Source organism: Podarcis cretensis (assembly GCF_951804945.1).
Source record: "Podarcis cretensis genome assembly, chromosome: 1".
Lineage (NCBI taxonomy): Eukaryota > Metazoa > Chordata > Lepidosauria > Squamata > Lacertidae > Podarcis > Podarcis cretensis.
The window spans coordinates 60,101,519-60,124,213 of NC_137170.1; the positions used below are offsets into that span (position 1 = coordinate 60,101,519).

At 41.3% G+C, this 22,695-nt stretch overlaps 1 protein-coding gene across 5 annotated transcripts in view; it reads right to left on the minus strand.

Annotated features, from left to right (window-relative positions):
- Window positions 1-22,695, minus strand: part of ANO1 (anoctamin 1) — a 153,663-nt gene that overhangs the window by 68,154 nt on the left and 62,814 nt on the right. For all 5 annotated transcript variants that reach the window (XM_079963448.1, XM_079963449.1, XM_079963447.1 and 2 more), the window contains exons 2-6: window positions 21,542-21,720; window positions 13,799-14,125; window positions 5,104-5,202; window positions 2,819-2,970; window positions 802-856 (exon numbers count right to left, since the gene is read on the minus strand). In XM_079963448.1, the coding sequence (XP_079819574.1) occupies window positions 802-856; window positions 2,819-2,970; window positions 5,104-5,202; window positions 13,799-14,125; window positions 21,542-21,720 (812 nt within the window). The remainder of the gene's footprint in view (window positions 1-801; window positions 857-2,818; window positions 2,971-5,103; window positions 5,203-13,798; window positions 14,126-21,541; window positions 21,721-22,695) is intronic.

Genomic DNA, 22,695 nt, shown 5'->3' on the forward strand with positions numbered 1-22,695 from the left:
CTACTCATCCTCAGCCCTTATTTGTCAGCAGTGCATAACTAGGCCTGGGTATGGGTGATTTCTTCCTATTTTAATGGATCAGTGGTTCACATGGTTGTCCAGTGTTCACTGAATTTTTCTGATTTCAAATTCAAAAAGAGAGCTGTTGTCTGGGGCCACGCTGGAACATGTGTTTGTGGTGGGGAATCTCTTTGTTGTGAATATGCCCAAGAGCCAGCTCACAGGTATTCTATGTTACATTGTGTGTGTGTGTGTGTGTGTGTGTGTGTGTGTGTGTGTAGGGGGGCATTTAGGAAATGTTTTAGGAGCACTTCTTGTCATTACTTTCTGTTCCTATATTTCATAGTAATTCTGTACAGAGGACAGGAATTCAATTCAGGATGACCTGGCTTGAGATTCATACAACACTGCCACTGACATTTCTGTGACATGGAAATGACTCATGTGATAGGGGGAAGTGAGCTCCACTAGCAAGAAAAAAAGAAAGCACTGTTTTAAGTTACTGTACATCTTTATTAGCATTTGAATGTTTTTAAATATCTGTTTTTAAGAAGGATTTTGATTTTGCATTTTATAAACTGCTTACAGGCTTACTTACAATCAAGTAGCATATAATTTTTGTTAAATTAAATAAATAAATAAATAAATAAATAAGAAATTAACTGGGAGGAAGCTCTATTGAATTCAAGCCATATTGGACTTTTTCTGAGTAGACATAGTTAGGGTTGGTTTGTAAACTGGGAATACAATATTTTTTATAATGTAAGTATTATAACATAAGTATTATATTGTAATACTTACAATGGTACTTCTGGTCTTGCTGTCAAAAAAGGAATCTCTGTCAGAGAGGTCAAATCTGTCAAAACATTGAAAGGGGGGGGGGGAGTGATTAAATGTATAATATGGATTTCAAACAAGTCAACTTTATTTTCTGGCTTTGTGTGTCTTTCAAAGGGTTATATCAAAAGAAGAGATGGCACATCTTAACGATGACTCTTTATTTCTCTGCATTTCCCTGAAAAAGGACCAGTAGCATCTTAAATGTGTTGGAATACCTGTAATAAATATCTCCTATGCATTGCTTTTTTGCTTCTAGTTCCAGATCTTTAGACAGCAGCCATTCCTCTCTAGAAATCTTAGAAGCCCCCAAATATTCTGTAGCCAAACTGAATGTGCACTCTGATGGGCAGAATAATAAACTCTGTTTTCTAGACAATGTGTGGCACCTCTTGCTGCTCTTGCAATATTAAAGTAGCTGTCTGTTGATTTCATATACTTCTGTCTGCAAATCTCTTTCTCCCCCCCCCCCCCTTTCACACAAAATAAATGGTGCAGTAAGCACACAATGGGTACAGTACAAGTGCGTCTCTACAAAACAAAAGACACATTTGTTACTCTGTGGAGAATCACTATCTATCCTATAATGATAGCTAAAATCTGCACTAATTGTCACACAGAGATCCCAAGGACACATACTTCTTATACAGTGATACTTCTGGTTATGAACACTTTGGGTTACGAACGCTTTGGGTTACGAACTCCGCTACCCCGGAAGTAGCTGCTCCTGGTTGCGAACTTTGCCCCAGAATGCAAACGGAAATCAAGTGCCAGAGGCGTGCGAGCAGTGGGAGACCCCACTAGCGAAAGCACGCCTCAGGATAAGAACGGTTTCAGCTTAAGAATGGACCTCCGGAACGAATTAAGTTGGTAACCAGAGGCACCACTGTACTTTTACAGTTTCCCAGCTATGAGGATGGGGTCCCTAAGACAGCAAAAGCTTCTCTCTTATCTCCTGCTCAATCTACATTTGGAGCAAATCCATACAGTGACTTAGCATGTGATAGTTGCAGGGGGAAAGAACTATGTCAACCACCACTCAACAACTTGGAAAGCTGGTCATCTGCAGCTTCGGTCATACAGTTAGGATTCCTAAGCATTACTTCTTGGTTCACTGCATTACCACTGGCAACCAAAGAAGCCCTTCATCTGCGGACAGTACATGATAGTTTTTTAAAGTTTTGATAACATTGAAAGCTGATTTTTAGCCCTGGAGTGTGCTGATTAGCCCAAGTCACTGAAGTTTGCTGTTTTATTTGCCACAGTAGGTGGTACCAATGGGGAACCTTAAAGGATACAAGAGACCTGAGGTCGTGTCAGGACAAGGATTGTTGCTTGCACAGCAGGACATTCTCCCCCTTTTCTGTCTCTTGCGTCTCCTAAATCTGTTCTGGGGTTCCCCAACAGATTTGGCGGGGGAGTGCAAGGTATGTGAGGATTCGGAGTCCCGTTGTGCAAACAGAAATCCTTGCACTGACAGGACTTGTTAGCTGAATTACCGCCCCTACGCATTCCCTCTCATGCCTGCTTCGGGCAAACACTGAGCATTTAACAAACTGGTTGTTTTTTCTCCCCTTGATTATACTTTGCTCCTGGCAAACATGAAGACTGAAACACAGGATGGCCACTCTATTGTTTGGGCCGCTTTGGCAGGCAAGTGACATAACCCAATTGTTTTTAGCTTTCGGATGAGAACAATTATAGCTATATGAGCTGTCTTTCTTTATTGATGTTGCTAATTTCAAAGAGGCACAAATGTTTCTTTGTTTAAGACTTTCTTAGGGAAGCTGACTAAGACAAGGCTCTTCTTCGAGTCGTAAGAGATCTTGTTTATTTGGAAAAAATGATCATCTTAGTGCTAGTTGCATCTAAACACTGGCCTACGTATTTCTATTAATATTCTCATGATTTATCTTCAAGTTGTATTCCCAGAGGCCGAGTTTGCTGAAAATGACATTAAAGATGACGAACTTTGACTTACAAGTGTTGTTTCTCCCTGGAGAAGGGGTAGGAGAGGCGTTTCACTGTCTGATGTTTGTGTTCTGCCACTTTAGGTTGGATGGGTTCCGTTATTTTTTGAATTACGGAATTGATTTTTTTCAATAGGCCATGAGGTTGATGAATTTGATATACCTGAGGACCAAACAAACAAACAATCCATTATTTATTTCAAGTCATTGACAAAGGATACCAAGGCATCAAGAAGAGAACATTCTTCAAGAGAAAATCAAAATCAAAATCTGTACAGTACAAGGGGCAATGAAAATTAGAAATAGGTGATAAGTACACCCTTTGCATGCCCTCTGCCAGTGGGAGAGTCTAGTTAGTGAAGTTCTGCTCTGGGGAACTCTGAATTGAACCCTGTTAATGTTTAAAATAATAATAATATACAATAAATGATCCCCAATAAAGGATTAAGTAAATTAGAACAATTTATACAGATTGCAGAATTTTCTTTATCTCCCACCACCCCTTTTCAGCAATGAGTATACATAGCTTTAGTTACGGTATAATAGTACTTTCTGCTTTGGTTCATGATGCTCCCATCTATTTTGGGAAAAGAACAATCCTACTTCTATGCAGTTGGACAAGATCTAATCCCTTTCAACCCTACACCTCCATAATTTAACATTCTTCAGTATAATGGCAGGGTATTGTAAAATTTAGAAACATAATTAAAACAAGTAGCATGATAAATGGGAATGGATCAGCTCCTAATCTAAAACTGAAATCCCAAAGTTTAATTTTAGTTTTACTTGCAATAAATTACTATGTACTCTCAGGCTGTCTCCTGTTCCAATAGAGACATTTCCCTGCAGAGTCTGCTTTCTGCACTTAGCATGTCATTAAATATTGATCCATTTCTCAGTTTTGCACCCTGAACAGGTACAGATACTTCCCTCAGAAGCTTCACATTCATCACATCCTCCTGTCATCTGGTGACAATGTGCTGTCACTTTTATAATGACAATTCAAAGATTCATTGGGAAGGCAGGAGTAGGTCCAACCAATCCTTTCATGCTCGCCAAATGTTGGGCACAGACATGGGACTCTTCACATGCATAAATCTATATACGGAACCACGACCTTGTTGTGTTGTTGCTGGTGGTGATAGGCAGCGCTGGAGTGAAGGACACAAAACCCACCTTATTCGTATTTGCACTTTCACATCAGAGTGGGGGGAAATCATACACAGAGAAAGGAACTCTTTCCCTGGGTCTTTTCTATCACCCAAGCGTTGCAGCTGCAATGTCCCACAGCATAGGGAGCAAGGGTGGCCTTGTCATAGACAAGAAGACATGGGATTCAATTACACTGCTGCAGCAAGACCTCTAGCACTGATGGAGAAGAAATGTCATTCACCTTGTGACTTGTTACAAGGCTTCCCCTCAGAGGATATTTAGAACTTCACTCCTGTTGGGATCCATGCAGTTGTGTCTAACAGAGAACAATTTCTCTATAAGTTGCCCTACATGAGGAGAAGCAATGGCATCTAAAAGGATACACAACCATTTTAGGTTTGCATAGCAGATGTGTGCTGTTCATGTTAGGGTTGCCACCTAACCCTATTTTGGTTTACCTGATCATGCAGATTTATGGGCTAATAGCCGTAAATAAAGATTGATTGATTGATTGATTGATTGATCATGCAGACTGTTTCTTTTCTTGGGAGAAGGGTATTTTTTGTTTGTTTCTTTTCTTTTCTTAAACAAAATGCCTCAAGTATGTGCAGAGGGCTGTTCCTTGATGAAGAGAATATTCCCTTGTTGGTCCTGAGGTTGTTTGGACATGCCATGGAACCTGGCATACTGTACTTGGTTATCAGTCTGTCCGTAAAAGGCTGTGGTGGCCTCATTAGTGTTGTGAGGCAGTCAAGGAAAACATAATAAGCAGTCTCTTGACTGAGTGTGAGAGGTCAGCTCTAGAATGGGTGGATATTAGCAATAGACTAAGGTGCAGCCGTATTAAATGCAAACCTGGGCAAGCTGCTTCGGTGCAATTCATGGGAAAATGGATATAAATGTTAATAAGCAAACTGCAAAATGGCAGCAATTTCCCCACGTGCATCTCAAACCACACATTTTTATGTCACTGTGCACAGAATATGCATTCATACCCACAACTCACAGCATTACATTATAAATTGTATAGCAAATTATATTAAGTAGAAAGCTAATTTCTCCACTTCTTGTATTTTTTTAAAAAAACACTAAACCATAAACAACTGTTTTATGTTTCCTAGTATAAAATAATATTTAAACTAACCTTTTTTGTGGGCATCTTCAGTTTCATAAATTCTGCTTCCCGGCACAAAACATTCCAAGGTGCATGTATTTTTACAAATCCAAGCCCATGTATTTTTGTCTAAAAACATTTGGAGGGAGAGAAAGGGAAAACTTTTTATCAAAGAACCTGAAACACAAATCTGCTCATTTTCACACAGGCCTGGAAGGCCTATGAGCTATTTTCCAGAAGCTAGTTTATTTGATATGTGGATGAAACTAATGACTACATTTCACAGAAAACAACGGAGGGATGCGAGAGAGATAACTCTGATTCACGTAAGACATAAACAAGTGAACAATCATTTAAAGGATAAGTCAATATCCCATAAAAATAGTTTGTGAGCATAGCAGTGACATTAAACAGCCCAGATTTAAGATTAAATAATAGACATTTTGTAAAGGAAGTGGCATCAGTTCACTTTCCACAGTGGCTAAAGTTTTCTTTACAAGGGCAGAAGGGTTCTAAAACTATAGTGGCCAAGAGAGGAAACACTTCAGCTATGTGATTTTTGGGAAGCTCTTTTGTATCTTGGGGGAAGTTGTAGAGCACCTGGTTGAATGCAGAAGGTCATGGGTTCAATTCCTGGCATCTCCCAGAGAGCTGCTGTCAGTCAGTGTAGTCAACACAGTGTTGGACAGACTGATGGTCTGAATCAGAATAAGGCTCAGTATAAGGCTCCCAATGTTTCTATCCCCTTTGGACAAGAACCAACACAGGGGTTGGGATGAATCTTTAGAACAGCTGTTGAGCCAAAACTAACCATTATTTCACATTTTCTCTTTTTAAAGGCTTGTTCTGCACCCAGCACAGTTCCTCCTGTAGCGAGTGTATATGCTGAAAGGCTCAACGACACTGCCAAGTGCTGCCTGCTGCGCAAAGCAGATCACATCAGTGCAACTGACATGTTTAAGGCAGCAGTGCTTGATTCAAGGTCTGCTGCTGGCAATCTCTGAATGTAATTAGTCTCAAGAGGAAGGCGCAATGATACCTGTTTTTAAATAGCAATATTTGAATCTGCACATACTGTATATTACGTTTCCTGGCATGACCAACGTATTTGTCTCATCAGCAAATAAACAACAGAAGCTTTCATGCAAGTTAGTCCACATAATTGACAAACGATGTCAAGAACATTGCAGAAAACTTCAAAGGACAGCTCTGTACAAAAAGCAATTCGAAGAATGGGTGTATACAGAGTTCCTCCCCCTACTTTTATCAGTTTTCTGTAAGAGGAATTTCAAGCCTTTCTCCAGAAGTCTGAGGTCTACAATGATGCTTTTTTAAAAAAAAAATCTAAAGTTTAGGATTTATTGAATTTTATTTTAGAATAATTATATATATTTAAGGGGCTAATAAGGTAGCATATACATTTAAACTACTGTGTTCTATCCAGTGTTCCGAAGCAAAGAATTATCAATGAACACATTTCCTGCATCACTGTATCTACCAAGAAAAGCATTTTCTACTGAGTTTCTGTTTCTTCCACACTTGTTGCAGACACAAGAGTCCCACTAAAAAAGGAAGAAGAAATCCTTGCTATATCTACTAGTTAAAGATTGAAATGGAAAGTGGCAATGCACTAAAAACACTGGATTAAAATTCATTACTCATTTACTTCACAGCAGTCCAATTCACTGAATAGCTGATAAACAGAAATGTGTTTTCTCTTTATAGTGCCATCTATTCCTGGTCTTGTCTATAGGATGATCGATTTAATGTCTGATTGGTTGCCTAGCGTAAATCTGGGTGTTTAAAAGTCTGCTCCTCTGCAATGTTAGTTTTGCTTGCATTAAGGAGCTGTTGGATTAGGCAATACTACAGATTTGAATTTTAGTTTTAAAATTGTTTCCAGTCTAGTAAGTAATCTACAACCAGTTTGTGAATACCAGCTCAGAGGCAAAGAGCATCTCCTCTCAGCCTTTTGTTTCACCGCTGTTGCTGCTGTACTAGTTTGCACAGGCACAAAAGCCTGTTTTCATCCTGCCGTCCTGTGCACCTGCTTACTAGAAATACATTACTCAAGGGACATAAATAGCTGCCGATCTCCAATATGGCAAAGCTTCAAAAACATGTATTAGCTTACTTCACAGAGCAGAATTTAATCAACTTAATATATGTCTTCCTTGAACAAGCTTTTACTTTTAACCAATATTAAAGTCAGCAGTAAGGCTTCAGGGAACTCTCAATGACAGCCAATCAAATGACTGCAAGCCTCCATTTTGCCCTATTTCTAGAACTGATCTCTCTCTCATTTTCAAACACTTGCTTATTGTTGATATTATATGTGGATGGATAGCGATATGTGCAGCTGCAGCACAATCACCATATGTGTCTACTCAGAAGTAAGCCCCATTCAGCATAGCAGGACTTACTCTCAAGTAAATGGGTATAGAATCCCAAGCTTAGGCTGCAATCCTGTGGCCCTCCAGATGTTGTTGAACAACAATTTACATCATCTCTGACTACTCCACAAGGCTAGCTAGCGCTGATGGGAGCTGGAGTCCCATACCTCTGGAGAATATACCCACTTGGCTGGGAGTAAAGTTCCCTCAAAGTCGGTGTGACCTACTTCAGAGTAGACATGCATAGAATTCTGCTGCCAGTCAGAATGCATGGAATTCTGCTGCCTTGAAATACTACTATTACTGTAAACATTGTATTTGGTAAAAATGATAAACTAAAGTGAAGAATACCGTCTGTCCAGGAACATGTTAATGTGCCTCTTATCAAGACATGTATCACAACGATATCAAGACATGTATCATAGTTATACTCTGGGATTACAGAGAGTAATGGTGTATCAAACAAACCTTTAATATCATCTTCAGATTTGTTTGATATAGACTGTATGTATATACAGACTGTATCTATAAAAATTTTTTAGTCTGCCTATATCATTATTGGCCTCATTTATTTTCAGTGGAAGGTTCAGACCTCCTCCCAATTTATTCCTCTTCAAAAGTGGTTTCATTATTTATTTTTTGGCTGTTGGGTTTAGAGCTTCCCTCTTCCATTGCAAGGTGGCCAAGGGGGTTGTTTGAGCTCCGCCACTCACCAACCCAGCACACACCCTGCAGCATTCCTAGCTGCCCATACTTCCTGGTATGAAAAAGCCCCATGGAGATGTTACCTTATGAAGTCTTCTCCTGGGTTTTGGTTAAACTGTGGGCACTTGGGAAGGCTGCAGAGTGCAGACCACTGGTGAAATGATTTGTAGAAGCTAAGGGACACTCACAAGCATCCCCCAGCCACTTAAAAGTAAGGTAAGTGCTAAAAAAAAGACCCCTAAACGTCATTCATTTCTGAGATTTTATCTCCCCTCTGATCATTTCAAATGCCATTTCTTTCCCCATCAACTTATGGGCACTGGTGGGGGATGGGGAACACAGGAGAAATTTTGGGCACAGCAAATATGATTAAGACTTGATGGAAACAAATTTTATTAAAATGTGCTGCTAACTTTGTAGGTTGTTTAACACATAATACCAGATTACAGATTGCATGCTCTCTCCCCTACTCCTTACTCCTCCATGCTCCAGTTCACTTAGTTATTTCTAATTTAGTTCAAGCCATAGTTTGCTGTTGCATCCAAACTGGCAAACTATGGCTTGTTCATGGCATCCAAACCAAAACTGGAAATTACATTCAAATCAAGGGCAAACCATAACTTGATGATTTGGATGTACATTAACTGGAACACTGGGGTTTGTTAACTTGAGTAATATTAAAAGACCTTATACTGTGTAACTGAATTTACCATGGTTGAATGGCATCTCCAACATTTAAATTTGACATATGACTCTTAAAATCTGATTAATTTAAATACTGAAAATGTGATTCAACCTTCACCAATTTTCTCTGTGTGGGTGTAAATGTCCATCAATCCAGACATATTTGACTTCAAACAGTAAAACACACCACTGAATGATAAGTTGTCTGCTTTAGATTCAACTAGCCATTTTTCTACCTTGTGTTCGGTAGACAGTACATCAGTCACTAATTACAAGTTTATTCATGGCAGTCTAAACCTGTTTCACTCTCCAAAAAAGAACGGTTTGGTATGTCTAAACTAATGTCTAAGCTAACTGCTAAATCCATGGAGTTAAATCTAATACTTTTTTTTATAGAACTAGCTTCTGTTTATTGCTTTCTGGAAATGAAAAGCATAATGCTGATATTAACCTATACAATTACTTGCCAATATCAAAGAGATTATTGTAAAATGTTAGCAAGAATTGCTTCAATTTTATTGTATTTTAGATATGTAACTTAAAACAAAAAAGTGCAAGACTAATAACCAAAAATAGTGCCTTAGGGTGCAATCCAAACCTGCCCACTACCCTGACAGTGCTCCACTGCCAGGGTCAAAAGAGGCAGTAAGATTGCTTGCAGGTGACATAGTAATCAGGCTCAAATTGGACCATATGCTGTTGCTCAATGGCCCTGAGACTGGTTATGGGTCCTTCTGCTGGTGCGCATCCTGCCCATGGCACTCCATTTGCCTGGCAGGCAGAAGAGGGAGGTTGGCGTTACCCAAGTGATGCTTCCAGGGTGTTGGCAGCTTAGCTGGGAGAGGTGGATGGAGACACCTCCACTCATTCCATCCCACCTCTCTGCCAGCCTAGTGTAAGGGGAGTTAGGTGGGTTGGATTGTCCTGTTCATCTGTACAAAGCAGTACAAGCACATTTGTAGAAGTAGTCCATAGTGTGGAAGACTGAGGACAGGATATCACTAAACTGCCCTAGCTCTTACCACTTGTTCTCAGATAGATTTGAAGAGAATGTTGATTGTTTGCTGTTTTCACAATCTGAGGAGGGGTTAGCAACCTCAGGCCCAGGGGCTGAAAGCAGCCTTCCAAGCTTCTCTATCCTGGTCCTTGGAACTGTCACTAGGCCACACTCCTTCACTGGCCCTGCTTCAGACTTTCCTCAAGCTCATTTGCCTGGCTAGAATGTGTCCCTGAACAACAACAATGCTTCTTGCTTGTCTGGACAAAGTTTGGAGAGATGTGTGGGTGTCCTTTTGCATGCAGCTTACTGAACAAAGGGAAGTGTCAAATCCATTGCCCCACCCACTTGTGCCTCCAGCCCCTCAGAAGGTTGCCTGTGAAGGAATGCAGTTCTCATGTGGAAAATGTTTCCTCTGCCCTGGTTTAGATTCAGACACTGAAGTTCAAACACAGCTCCTCAGTCCTGTAAATGCACACACAAATGCATATTCCACTTTCCCCTTCAGCTGATGTGTTGGACTCAATTTATGATAATATTCCTGTACCTTTAATACAGCATGAAAATGAGAGAGAGAGAGAAAAAATATGAACTGCTCGGATTTTCTGTTCTGTGAACTATTGTACACAAAAGAGTTCTGGTTCCATGTTGACTCTGGCAACCTTTAACGTGGAGTCTGAAGGAAACTGACTTCAGCAGCCAATTGAAATTGAGCCTCTGCCTTTGAAATTAGTATGTCTGGGATTCTCTCTGTTAATCATGCTGGCATTAGTTCACTCATGCCACAATTATTATTTGAGATAGGCACTCTTTTAATAGAACACTTTGCTTTGGCTAAGCAGGTGAAAGGAGCTATACTGTACCACTCCTCTTTAATCACAGCGTAATTGCATCTTGGAGCCCAGCATTTAATTTGGAACTTTTGCTAAAAGGTTCCCTTGAACAAATGGAGGTTAAAATAGCAGTATCAATACTTCTTTTTGACGGAGAGTTGGAATTCCTATAGCCGTTAGAGAAATATGTGGATCTTTTAAATACTGCTTCAGACCTTATGTGGAAGAAAGCTTGAGCATGAAATTCTAAATGCAAATTTTCTTGCTTCAGGCTTCAGTTTTAAGTCTAGTGGAACTATTTCTGTGTGCAAATGCCTTTAGTATGTGAAACTAAAACGGCACAGAATCCCACCCTACCCCACCCCATTCTGCACACCCTTATCTGTGCAAAGGTAATATTGCAGGACATTTTAATGTCATAATTCTTTTTATAGCACTTGTTGGTGGGGTGGGGGAGATTTATTCAGAGCCCTCTCTGCCCTATGACAAAGGCCACCAGATTGATGTGGAAGGAACTGGGGTGATTGTCATGTTCCAAACTTGGTGGAATTTGAGACTTGATTCTAATTTGCTTTGGGTCTGTTAATTTAAAGGGGTTTTTTTTGGTCAGTTCATCAGATGGGAACAAAAGACTTGCTCTGGATCTGCTATCATCATCAGTTTCTTAAAACACTTTTAAAAGAAAAATTATTTTTAATTATAACTAATATCTTCTAATAAAGTCATTGTAATAATCCTATGAAAATGGGGGTTTTCAGCACTGGTGTATAAAACTCTACTCAGTTTCCTATATATAAGGGTTAAGTCAATGGCATACTAGACAGTCAATTTAATGGGGTTCATCTTATTCATTCCAGGTTTTTTTTTGGCTAGGTCACAGTATTAAACCTTGGTATATGGGCTGAGGAAAATGGTGGAGAGTTTAAAACATGCTGAAGTGGTCATCAAATGCTGAACAAAAGACAGCAGATACAGCTTTCCCCGTCAATGCATCTGTTGGACTTCTGCCTGTAATGCAGCTCCTAAAGGCATAGGGCCTACGTCAAAGGATGGACAACTTTACCAATATATACTGAGTTCCCACAGCCACTAGTAGTGTGGCAAATTTGGGTTATGAGATGTGAGTTTGAAAGAGTGGTGAACGAATCACACAAACATTTTGCAATACTCCAGACTTTCTGCTAATACACACCCTGTATGTACTCATGTGAATGGACCCTTGTTCTGATTAAATGAAAAAGGTTTATGTAAGGTTAGAAAAAATCTACTGCAGGGCAAGGTCTACAGTTCTCAAAGTACAGCTGGGGTCCTGAGGGAAAGGAAGCAGACCTGGCAAGATTAAGTAAGAATATTCCCAGATCTGCAGAGATCCGCTTACAGAAGTGTGGGTGTCTACAAAGGACTCTGCTGGGATTAGAAAGCACTGGGATCTTTGTACAAAACCACAGGCCTTTCTCTTTACTTCAGTAAATAAGATTCTTGTTAAATTTATTTTGCTTTTCTGTTGCTCATCCTCACCCTTGCACGACTACCCTTCTAAGAGGCCACTAGCAGAAAGGGACACGTCCTTGTGGGAGATAGTGCTGACAAGGTCAAAATATACTTCCGTGGGAAACTCTCTTTGCCTTGGAACCATGCCCCATAACTGAAACAATATCTTCCACCTATCTGTCTCCTCTACCACACAAATTCCTGACACTATGCTGTTCATATGTAAGGTGAAACATAGGTTCTTATTATCATACAGATGTAATGTTTTAAAGCTCATAGCCATGTCCACTGTTTGTGTAGACCGTTTCTCTGGCTCAAGCACCTTCCCCTAGAGGCATGGATATAGACCTTTAAAGTTTACTCTGTGCAATCTTTTGCATGTCTATTCAAAAGCAAGCCCCGCTGAGTGCAATGAGACTCGGCCTGTCAACACATTACCAGTTTAAAACAAAGCCAGATCGTTCTTTTTCTCAATTCAGAAATTAGGTGGCTTGGGGGAAAGCACTTCAAAATGCAGCATTTCATGACATGTCTAAACCATTTCCCAAACCAGCAGTGGGAGCACGCTGGGTGCAGAGTAAACAGGAGTGTGTGCTGGTCTTACTCCCAGGTAAGTAAGAACAAGATTGCAAATAATCCTGTAATAACAGTTCTTTTGTCAGGATGAGGTTTAGTATTTTTAGCCTGTCTAGTTTGAGCCCTGGAAATATTCACATTTTTATCACTAGAATATAGTCCTTAATACAGCTGGGGGGGGCAGAATCTGCATAATAAGAAATAAAAGGGAATTTTCATTTTGCCGATAAGAATAGTTCGCTTTCCCAGTGCATGTATTATCAGCAGTATTTAATACAATACAGCAAAGTCTGCTTGCATTTATACACACAGATACACCACCTCAGAATAAATGTGGCATATATGCCATAGCTCCACTATGGCTGATATTTTTAAAAACTTTTTTTGGGGGGGCACACAAACCCAGTCTTACGAATTAAAAGTAGTACTGCATGGGAAAGGCTGGACTTGATTGTTTCTATTTGCAGAGATTTTTCTTTTTATCATGGGGGAGCACTGAAAAGTGATACCCCAACCCCAGCCCCAGTAGTAGGCAATGCTATCGTGTCTTCCCAAAGGTGTCTCGGTAGGAGAAGGGAAAGCTGTATCACTTTTGTTTCCTACTCCACATACTTATACGCCTGTCATCGGAATATGCCCAAGGCCCAGTGCTCAATAAGGTACGGCTCTGGAAATCTGGCTTTCTACACCTATAGTATGGATGGAGCACCTGTGGCACTCTGGATGTTGTTGGACTCCAAGTGTGAGCAGAACGGCAGAGCCATTATGTGTTTTCCCACCACCATAGCTGCACCACACTGACCTCTGCTGCCTCTCCCCTCTCCCTGTGTAGCACAGCTACACAGCTGACACAAGGCCAGGTGTGTGGCGCTGCCCCTCCCATCAGGACCCCTCCTGTTGAACATACATAGGAAGGTCATAGCTGGACCAGCTCTAAGTTACAGACTAAGGTTTCTGGAGCTCAGGAACCTTCCAGTACCTCACCTACCAGTCTTGGCAAATACATAGCCCAGTTAATTTTTAAAAAGAATGTAGGGAATAATTACGTCTTCATCTCTTTCCAACTCAAGGCCGGCCTGCATAAGGTTGTTTTCGTACTCTTCTCTGCGGACTCTTTTGTCATCTTCATGGTAATCCATGTGGGGCTCACTGTCGTGCATATTAACCTGCCCTGCTTTCCCAGGAAGCGGCTGGTCCTGTTTGAGGCTCCGAGGCCCCAGGTCATTGAAATGGATCCGCCTGGTGAGTGTTCTGCTGAAGGAGGACTTCTTGTAGTGGTAAACCAGGATATAATCCACTTTCCTTTTCCCGTCTCTGAAATAAAGTCCATACTTGCAGTTGGCATCAGGATCTTGCGAGAATGAATTCAATAACTGCAATGAAAGGAAAGGAAATGTGTTCAATCATCTCTTTGACTAAGCATTAAAATAATCAAGTATTAAGTATTTCTTTTCAGCCACAGCAGAAATTACGAATTTACTCAACAAAATGTTACAAGTTAATATGCTTGCTGGTTGATTAGTCAATAAGTTCAGTTATCAGATATATATTTGTGCATGTATGTGTTTTCTTGTAACCTGTGCTAGTACTGCCTTTTGCAATGAACAGTGGGCTTAAAATGTGTTAAATGGATTAATAAAATAAGCAACTTTTTAAATATATATTTATACCCCAGCTTTATTATGTGATGAATCCCAGGTGAGCCTAACATGTGTCTCCCTGGTGGTCACCTTTCTAGGCAGTGACCAGCCCCAAGTTTGATAAGGCTACCTAAGAATCTTGGAAGCTGTGCTTTGATCAGTGCTGGGAACTGTAGCTCTGAGAGAGGGAAACTACAGGTCACATGATCCTGGGGCTCTTAAACAGAAAGCGCATGTGTAGCCTAAGCCTCAGCAAGATGGTGGCTTCATGTGCCTTCAGACTATATCTTGGATGCAACTCAAGCTAATTCAGACAACCAATCTGAGGTAACTGATCAACACAAAGTGACTTGCCTCTTCAGCTTTGCACAGTGAACTGGATGTGAACTCGTCCTCATGGGGCCAGATCTCAATTTACTACATCCTAACCTTCATAATCTGACCTTTCCAACTCAGAAATACTTGTGTAGATCAACTTTAATTTCATCACCAGTTTTATCCTTCAACCAGTTTGTGAGTTCTCTAACTTTTTGTGCTTTAAAGCCGGCTGAGATCCTTTGCCCTTCTCCACCGAAGGCATCTGTGTTTTACTACTGACAAACAGATTAATAATATGCTCAAACATTTGTCACTTCTCTGCATCATGTGAAAAAGAGATCATTTTTAACAGAGATTGAAAGGAGCCAGCTGGTCATATAGCTCAGCCAAAAAGGCCAGTGGACCACAGCCAGGGTTCAGTTTTTTCATTCATTACTCTTTCTCATGGAAAATTAAAATGGAAATGCATTTACCAGTCCTGCCCCCCCCCCAACTCCATGATAACAAAATATGGATATTGCAATTAAAACTTGCATTGTTAAATGAATATGAAATTCCTGAAAGATGCATCTCCAGATGAAAAGGTAACATTTGGTTGTGCATCCAAGTGTATATTCCATTAAAAGCAATGTGGTACAGATAAACCACGCTTACACTGCATTTGGCTGTACATCTGAATTACACGTTGTTCTTTAAGAAGGCACTGCCTCCATTGCAATCTAAAGGCTCTTTTAGGTGGAAGGAGAAATTAGGCTTGAAAGGGAATTCCTTCCACTCCACACAATTCCAGGGGGGCTTTGATAATGCTTGATTGCTGTTCTTCCTTGCTTTGAGAAGAAAAATAGATGTTATCTTATATTGTCTTGTTTTGTTTAAAGGGATATGTGCGAACTCTGCTTTTGAAAAAGACTCTCTGTCCAGCCATAGACCACTTCCAACGTTGCCTCTGATGGTGTGCTAACTTCTACAGCATGGTGTAGAAGCTCCTTGTGCCAGTTGGTAATGTTCGAAGGAAACAATTATTATGTGAGGAGAATCCATTCTGTGGCTCCTTCCCCATGGCACTGCTGCTTTAGTTACAAAGACAGGAAATTATTGCACAGAATGACCGCTCCCCACATTAAATGGGGGGGCACGTTTTGAGTGGTCACACGCAGCCCCCCGGACCCTATGCGGCACCATTAGCACAGGCTTGGCTTCGCCTTCCCCAGGTGGGATACCTGGAGGTCTCCGCTGACCACAGCCAGTTGCCCAATCCCGCCTGGAGAGGCTTTGACAAGGTGATCAAGCCAGGTAGGGGGAGGGACCACCTGCCCACACAATAGGGGAGGATCCTACCTGGGAACCGTCAGTTGGCTCCACAGCTTCTCCCACCCTACCCACCCTCAGTTAAGACTTCTTTTGCAGGTTAACCTTTTCTCCACAGGTACAAGGGCGCTTTTGAAGGACCGGAAAGGAATTCTCCTGCATTGGCAGGTTTGCCTTTCCCCGTAGCAAAACGTTACAACTTTGGCGGTATCAGGCCTTGGGCGGAATCCTTTAGTCTATCTTTCCTAAATGGGGGTGGGCGTGTAGCGGTGGCCCACGTCCCCCTCCTCTTTGTGGCAGCGATACCAGGGTTCCCCGTTAAAGGGGTTCTGAGGGGAGGCTTTGGCCATACACCTAGAGGTTGTTATTGCTCTCCCCTGCGACGGCGACGTAACAGGGGCGGGCTCTCTCTGCATGAACATATGTTCTCCAGAGCCAGCCCATCTCCCCCACTAGATAACCCTGATGTTCCCCAGATCCCTGGCGGGGGACTGGGAGGGATAAATGCCCAATGCCTGAGCCAAGGCCTACCCATATCTGAAGCATAATAAGTTGTGGCCAATTTTAATCCCATAGCACGTTGTCTTGAGTCTTTATTCCACATGGGAGCTGCCCAGGGTTTGGGGGACTCCGCCTGTCCACGCAAAGGAACTGTGGCATGGACTCCTTCCAAAAAAAATGAGAGGCACAAATACAAGATGGGTGACACCTGGCTTGAGAGCAATACATGTGAAAAGGATCTAGGAGTCTTGGTTGACCACAAACTTGACATGAGCCAACAGTGTGAAGCGGCAGCTAAAAAAGCCAATGCAGTTCTGGGCTGCATCAATAGGAGTATAGCATCTAGATCAAGGGAAGTAATAGTGCCACTGTGTTCTGCTCTGGTCAGACCTCACCTGGAGTACTGTGTCCAGTTCTGGGCACCACAGTTCAAGAAGGACACTGACAAACTGGAACGTGTCCAGAGGAGGGCAACCAAAATGGTCAAAGGCCTGGAAACGATGCCTTATGAGGAACGGCTAAGGGAGCTGGGCATGTTTAGCCTGGAGAAGAGGAGGTTAAGGGGTGATATGATAGCCATGTTCAAATATATAAAAGGATGTCACATAGAGGAGGGAGAAAGGTTGTTTTCTGCTGCTCCAGAGAAGCGGACATGGAGCAATGGCTCCAAACTACAAGAAAGAAGATTCCACCTAAACATTAGGAAGAACTTCCTGACAGTAAGAGCTGTTCGAGAGTGGAATTTGCTGCCAAGGAGTGTGGTGGAGTCTCCTTCTTTGGAGGTCTTTAAGCAGAGGCTTGACAACCACATGCCAGGAGTGCTCTGATGGTGTTTCCTGCTTGGCAGGGGGTTGGACTCGATGGCCCTTGTGGTCTCTTCCAACTCTATGATTCTATGATTCCTTCCATCACTTTGGACAAGGCTAGTGCAATGAGGCATGCAGCTTCTCCCATGCCACTAAAGGGAATGTCAGCCTCGGACAGCCAAGGGCAGATGTTGTTGTTGTTGTGTCATCCAAATATCTCAAGGCAGTTCACAGGATAAAAATGTTGTTGCACTGTATACTTGAAACATTAGTGCCACACTCTTGCTAATTAAGTGCAAATCCTAAAGCAGAAGAGGCAGACCCAAGATTAAGTGCAGATGCACTGATAATTCAGTTCCAGCTGTTTTAAATAACATATAAGCCTGTTGTTTTGGTCCCTTCAAACAACCACCAGCAGGCAGGCCAGTGGGGACACACCTGTTCTTTGAAAGGAGTATAGCACTTAGTGCTTCAGCCATTCCCAGGCTAAGTTAGCAGATGCTAGCTGTGCCTCAAACACAGTTTTCCAGCTGGGTAAAGTTGACACCTTAAGACCACCAGAACAGAACAAAGGAACTAGGAATGCAAGATGGATTTGTATGGCTTGGGTGGTAAAGACAATACGGATGTTCCAGATCAGGATCTTCATGTATTACACCCACTTTTTCTTAATTAAACAAAGTACTCAGAATTATTCCTTTATTAGGCTGTAAGAGGAAAGAAAGTCATTGATGCTTCCAAGTTTGCATGTGTGGTCTCTCTCAAGAGACCACTTTTATATAAATTTGGCTGTAGTATAAAAAACAGATGCTTCCTTTTGAGAAAGAAAAAACATATTTTTGTGCCATTTCTCAAAGATGTCTTGGCCTCCTGATCTGCAAAGTGTTTTGTTCAAGAGCTTTTAATAAATTCTAGTCTTAGCTGAAGTGACTAAATGCTTTCATAATGTGGAGAGATGTAATTAGTTAAGTTCTAAAACTGTGCCAGGCTGCTGAAGAAGCATGAGAACTACATGAAAGGCCAAACCAGACATTATAAGAGGCACACAGGGATGCCACCACTCTGCGCCTCTTCACTCTATTTTCTTTGTAACGTATAATATAAATGTAATGTCTGATATGACGTCACTGTGCTGATCACATTAGACTTTAATAATAATAATAATAATAATAATAATAATAATAATAATAATAATAATTTATTATTTATACCCCGCCCATCTGGCTGAGTTTCCCCAGCCACTCTGGGCGGCTCCCAATCAAGTATTAAAAACAATACAGTGTTAAATATTAAAAACTTCCCTGAACAGGGCCGCCTTCAGATGTCTTTTAAAAATAGGATAGCTACTTATTTCCTTCACATCTGAAGGGAGGGTGTTCCACAGGGTGGGCACCACTACCGAGAAGGCCCTCTGTCTGGTTCCCTGTAACCTTACTTCTCACAATGAGGGAACTGCCAGAAGGCCCTCGGTGCTGGAACTCAGTGTCCGGGCTGAACGATGGGGGGTGGAGATGCTCCTTCAGGTATACAGGACCAAGGCCGTTTAGGGCTTTAAAGGTCAGCACCAACACTTTGAATTGTACTTGGAAACGTACTGGGAGCCAATGCAGATCTCTTAGAACCGGTGTTATGTGGCCCCGGCGGCCGCTCCCAGTCACCAGTCTAGCTGCCGCATTCTGGGTTAATTGTAGTTTCCGGGTCACCTTCAAAGATAGCCCCATGTAGAGCGCATTGCAGTAGTCCAAGCGGGAGATAACTAGAGAAGTGCAGGGGGAGGGAAGTGAACACACAATCTCCCCCCTGCTGCCCCAGTTTTCCATACAGGCTTCTCTCAGACCTTCACACGTTGAAGGTCTGAATGTGACTTCTAAAAATACTTAGACAGACAATACTGGCCTAATGACGAGTGGTGAATAAATACCCAACCTTTTTATGCACCATTCAAGGGAACATACACCATAAACAGCATGGATTTAACCAATAAGTTGACACTATATATAGTTTCAATTTCAAATGGTGCATTTTTACGAAGCCCTTCTAGTCGCTAGAATCTAGTGCCCCTTTCTGTGGCAGTATCTGAAATTCAAAGCCCTGTCTTGGGTGCCATAGTTCAAATCTGGACAAATTTCTGCTCCTAATAGCCCATATCTACAGATGATTTGAATCATCTTTTAAATTTATTTAAATGGTTGTTTTTAGCTTTTTTAAAAACAAGAATTTTAATGTTTTATTGTATATTTTTGTAAACTGCTTCAAGGTTTTCTTATACACACGTGTTATATAAATTTTGTTAAGTAAGAATAAACAAATATGTAGCATTTTCCGAGCTGAGAGATGATGTCTCTGACTTCTGCTTGTATGCATACAGCTCTACAACCCTCTTTGCACACTGTGTGCTCATTCACTGGAGTCACCCTATAAGTCTTCCCGGTGTTTATACTTGTACTTGGGAAGAAACAAACATTCACCTTCTTGCTCTGACACAGGCACACTGAGCGACTCCCAGATTCTTGCCCTGTAGCCAACTAACTCACAAGCAGACAAAGGAATCAATTCTTTCCACTGTAGAGTTTTCATCGTAGGAGTTTCATGTGAAAGAATTAATAAAAAAAACGAACTGCAATATGGCATACACCCCTAAGATTATGTTTCCATGCTAGTCCCAAGCCATTATGCCTCTGCAGGTCTAGTTGCCTGCTGCATTAAGGTTTATAAGCAGCCCATTTTTGAAACGGTGCCCATCTAAAGAAGTTCCAAAGGTGAAAGATTTGAATAAACCTGAAGGAGATAAATACCAATAAATCTGTATTCAGTAACTGATCCCATTTATACATGTAATTACCAACATGTGATTTTGAATAAAAAGGTTTCTTCTTCTTCTTCTTCTTCTTCTTCTTCTTCTTCTTCTTCTTCTTCTTCTTCTTTTATTTGTACCCCACCCATCTGACTGGGATGCCCCAGCTACTGTGGCAGCTTCCAGCAGATTTAAAAATATAATAAAACATCAAACATTAAAAACTTCCCTATGCAGGGCTGCCTTCAGATGTCTTCTAAAAGTTGTATAGTTATTTATCTCCTTGACATCCGATGGGAGGGCATGGTGAATATTTTCTCACCACAATTTGAAAGCCATACCTCAAAAGGCAACTCAGTATTTATTAATATATTCCCTAATGGAGAGAAAAAGTTCTGCTTGTAGGACGTTGCTCGAGAACAAGGACAGAGTCCTAGTTCATCCGAACTTTTTTCACTTGCTTACTAGTGCCAAGAAATAATCAACACTGTTTGTGGTCATTGTAATTCTTTTACATACATTTGCAGCACAATCCTGTGCATGTCTACTGAGAAGGAAGTATCACTGAGTTCAAAAAGGTAAGTGGGCATAAGACTGCAGGCTTCAGTCTATACTTCACTGTCTATAATTTTTGAATTTAATTCCCCTATACAAAAGCACATGACATAATACATGTATTAGCTTTTAAGGTGCCGCAAGTGTCTTGTTTTTGTAACAGAAGGCTCACATGGCTCCCTTCCTGGACATCGATCATACACTTGGGATCTTATTAGTTTGAGGTTTTCACTTTTTTATGGCTGCATAATATGCAAATGCCAACAGGTAAACTTTCCCCCTCCCTCATCACAGCATTTCTATGCCAAGGAAAGTTTTTCCCTCTGCAAAAGGCATGAAGTGTGATATTAGAGGGACAGAGGCTAATCCTTTGTGCATTTGTGTGTGATAATATCGCTAACATTTTAATCTCAAAGCGTATCTGGGAACAGCTGCCTTGAGGGTCATTTTGACAGAAAATATAAATGATTTAAAAAAAAAAAAGATATACTATTTCGAAAATTTCTTAGTATAGTACTGCAAGGGGCAGCTGAAGGCAGCACAAAAACTTCCCACAAAATTTACATTCAGCAATGCAAGTATGTGTGTGTGTGGTTCTGCTATCTGGACTGAAATACCCGCTTAAAAATGAACTGATTAAAACGAAACCTTCTCATGCAAGCCCTCATTAGGCAGTGAAATGCTGTAGTGTTTTTTAGCATCAGGCATCTGAAACAGTCTCACTTTTGCAAGGAATACTGTACAGTGGAGTGCACAGTTACAACCCTGGGGTTATTGGGGGCAAAAGGACAGAGATCACACACAGGTTTAAGTTGTTAGCAGCTAGATATGTCAACAAATAGGTGAGAAGACGCCTCCTCCACTCACCGTACTCTCGGTGCGAACGTATCCTATATCTTCAATAGCTCTGATGTTGATAATGTGGATCCCTTTCTCGTCAGCAGGTAGCGTGGAGTATTTCTCATTCACCCTCATTGTTCTTTCCTTAGGAGAGTCTCTGAATTCTTCTGGCAGAAACTCCACCCCATGAAATGAACCATCGGTGTCTGGAGGAAAGAGAAACAGGTTGTTTTAAAGCCTTTCATCACTTCTCATCCACAGTCTCTCTCTCTCTCTCTCTCTCTCTCTCTCTCTCTCTCCACCATCCAGCTGGAACTTGTCTTGTTCCAGTCGGCATCTGCCCCTGTCTTTTGTCTCTCTTCCCACCCCTTTGTGGGAAGAGAGACAAAAAAGTACCTCCCCTGCCAGCTTTGCCTTATGCTCCCTTGGTTCTACTCAGAGCGCTTTCCCCAGGTTTCTTCTTGACACTGACTTCCCTAATCAGCAGCACTGTAGAAAGGATTCTGTGTTTCAGGATATAGGCACCACCAATGAACTATTCCAAACTGCACTGGCAGCTGAGCGAACTGGATTTCTAACTGATTGTTTTAGCAATAGCCATTGCAAATTAATTGGGCTCAAATAAATAAATAAATAAATAAATAAATAGCATAAGCATTTATTTAAAACAAACACCAAAGTAAGACACACCCACAAAACACATAGCATGCTAACCTATTAGCATTACCATTATTTACGTGAATTCTAAATATATGCAATGGAAACCGAATCCTCACAACAAAACCTGTTGGCAGTCCTGTCAGTTTGACAAAACTGACCACTTTAAGGTGAAAGTCCCCTCCCCTCAAAAGATTTACTCTCACTCACCTAGCCTGCAAACAGGTGGTTAGAGTTGTCAAAACCTGTCCAACTTTTTGTTTGTGTGTCATTCCACTCCAGCAAGGGGCCCTGAATGCCCTGCCCTGGGTGATGGAAGCACATTCCTTAAAAGCACATGCAATATCCTTTGGCATGTGTGGACTACTGCATGCTGATCAATTTGCTGGATCATAGGAAGTAGGTAGTAGCTTTCAAAGATACTTCAGTACTCAGTAAAGCTAAATATGCCTTGTAACACCATCCTGTACATTTCTACTCTAAATTGAATGGGATTCACAGGTAAGTGTATTGCAGCCTGAGTC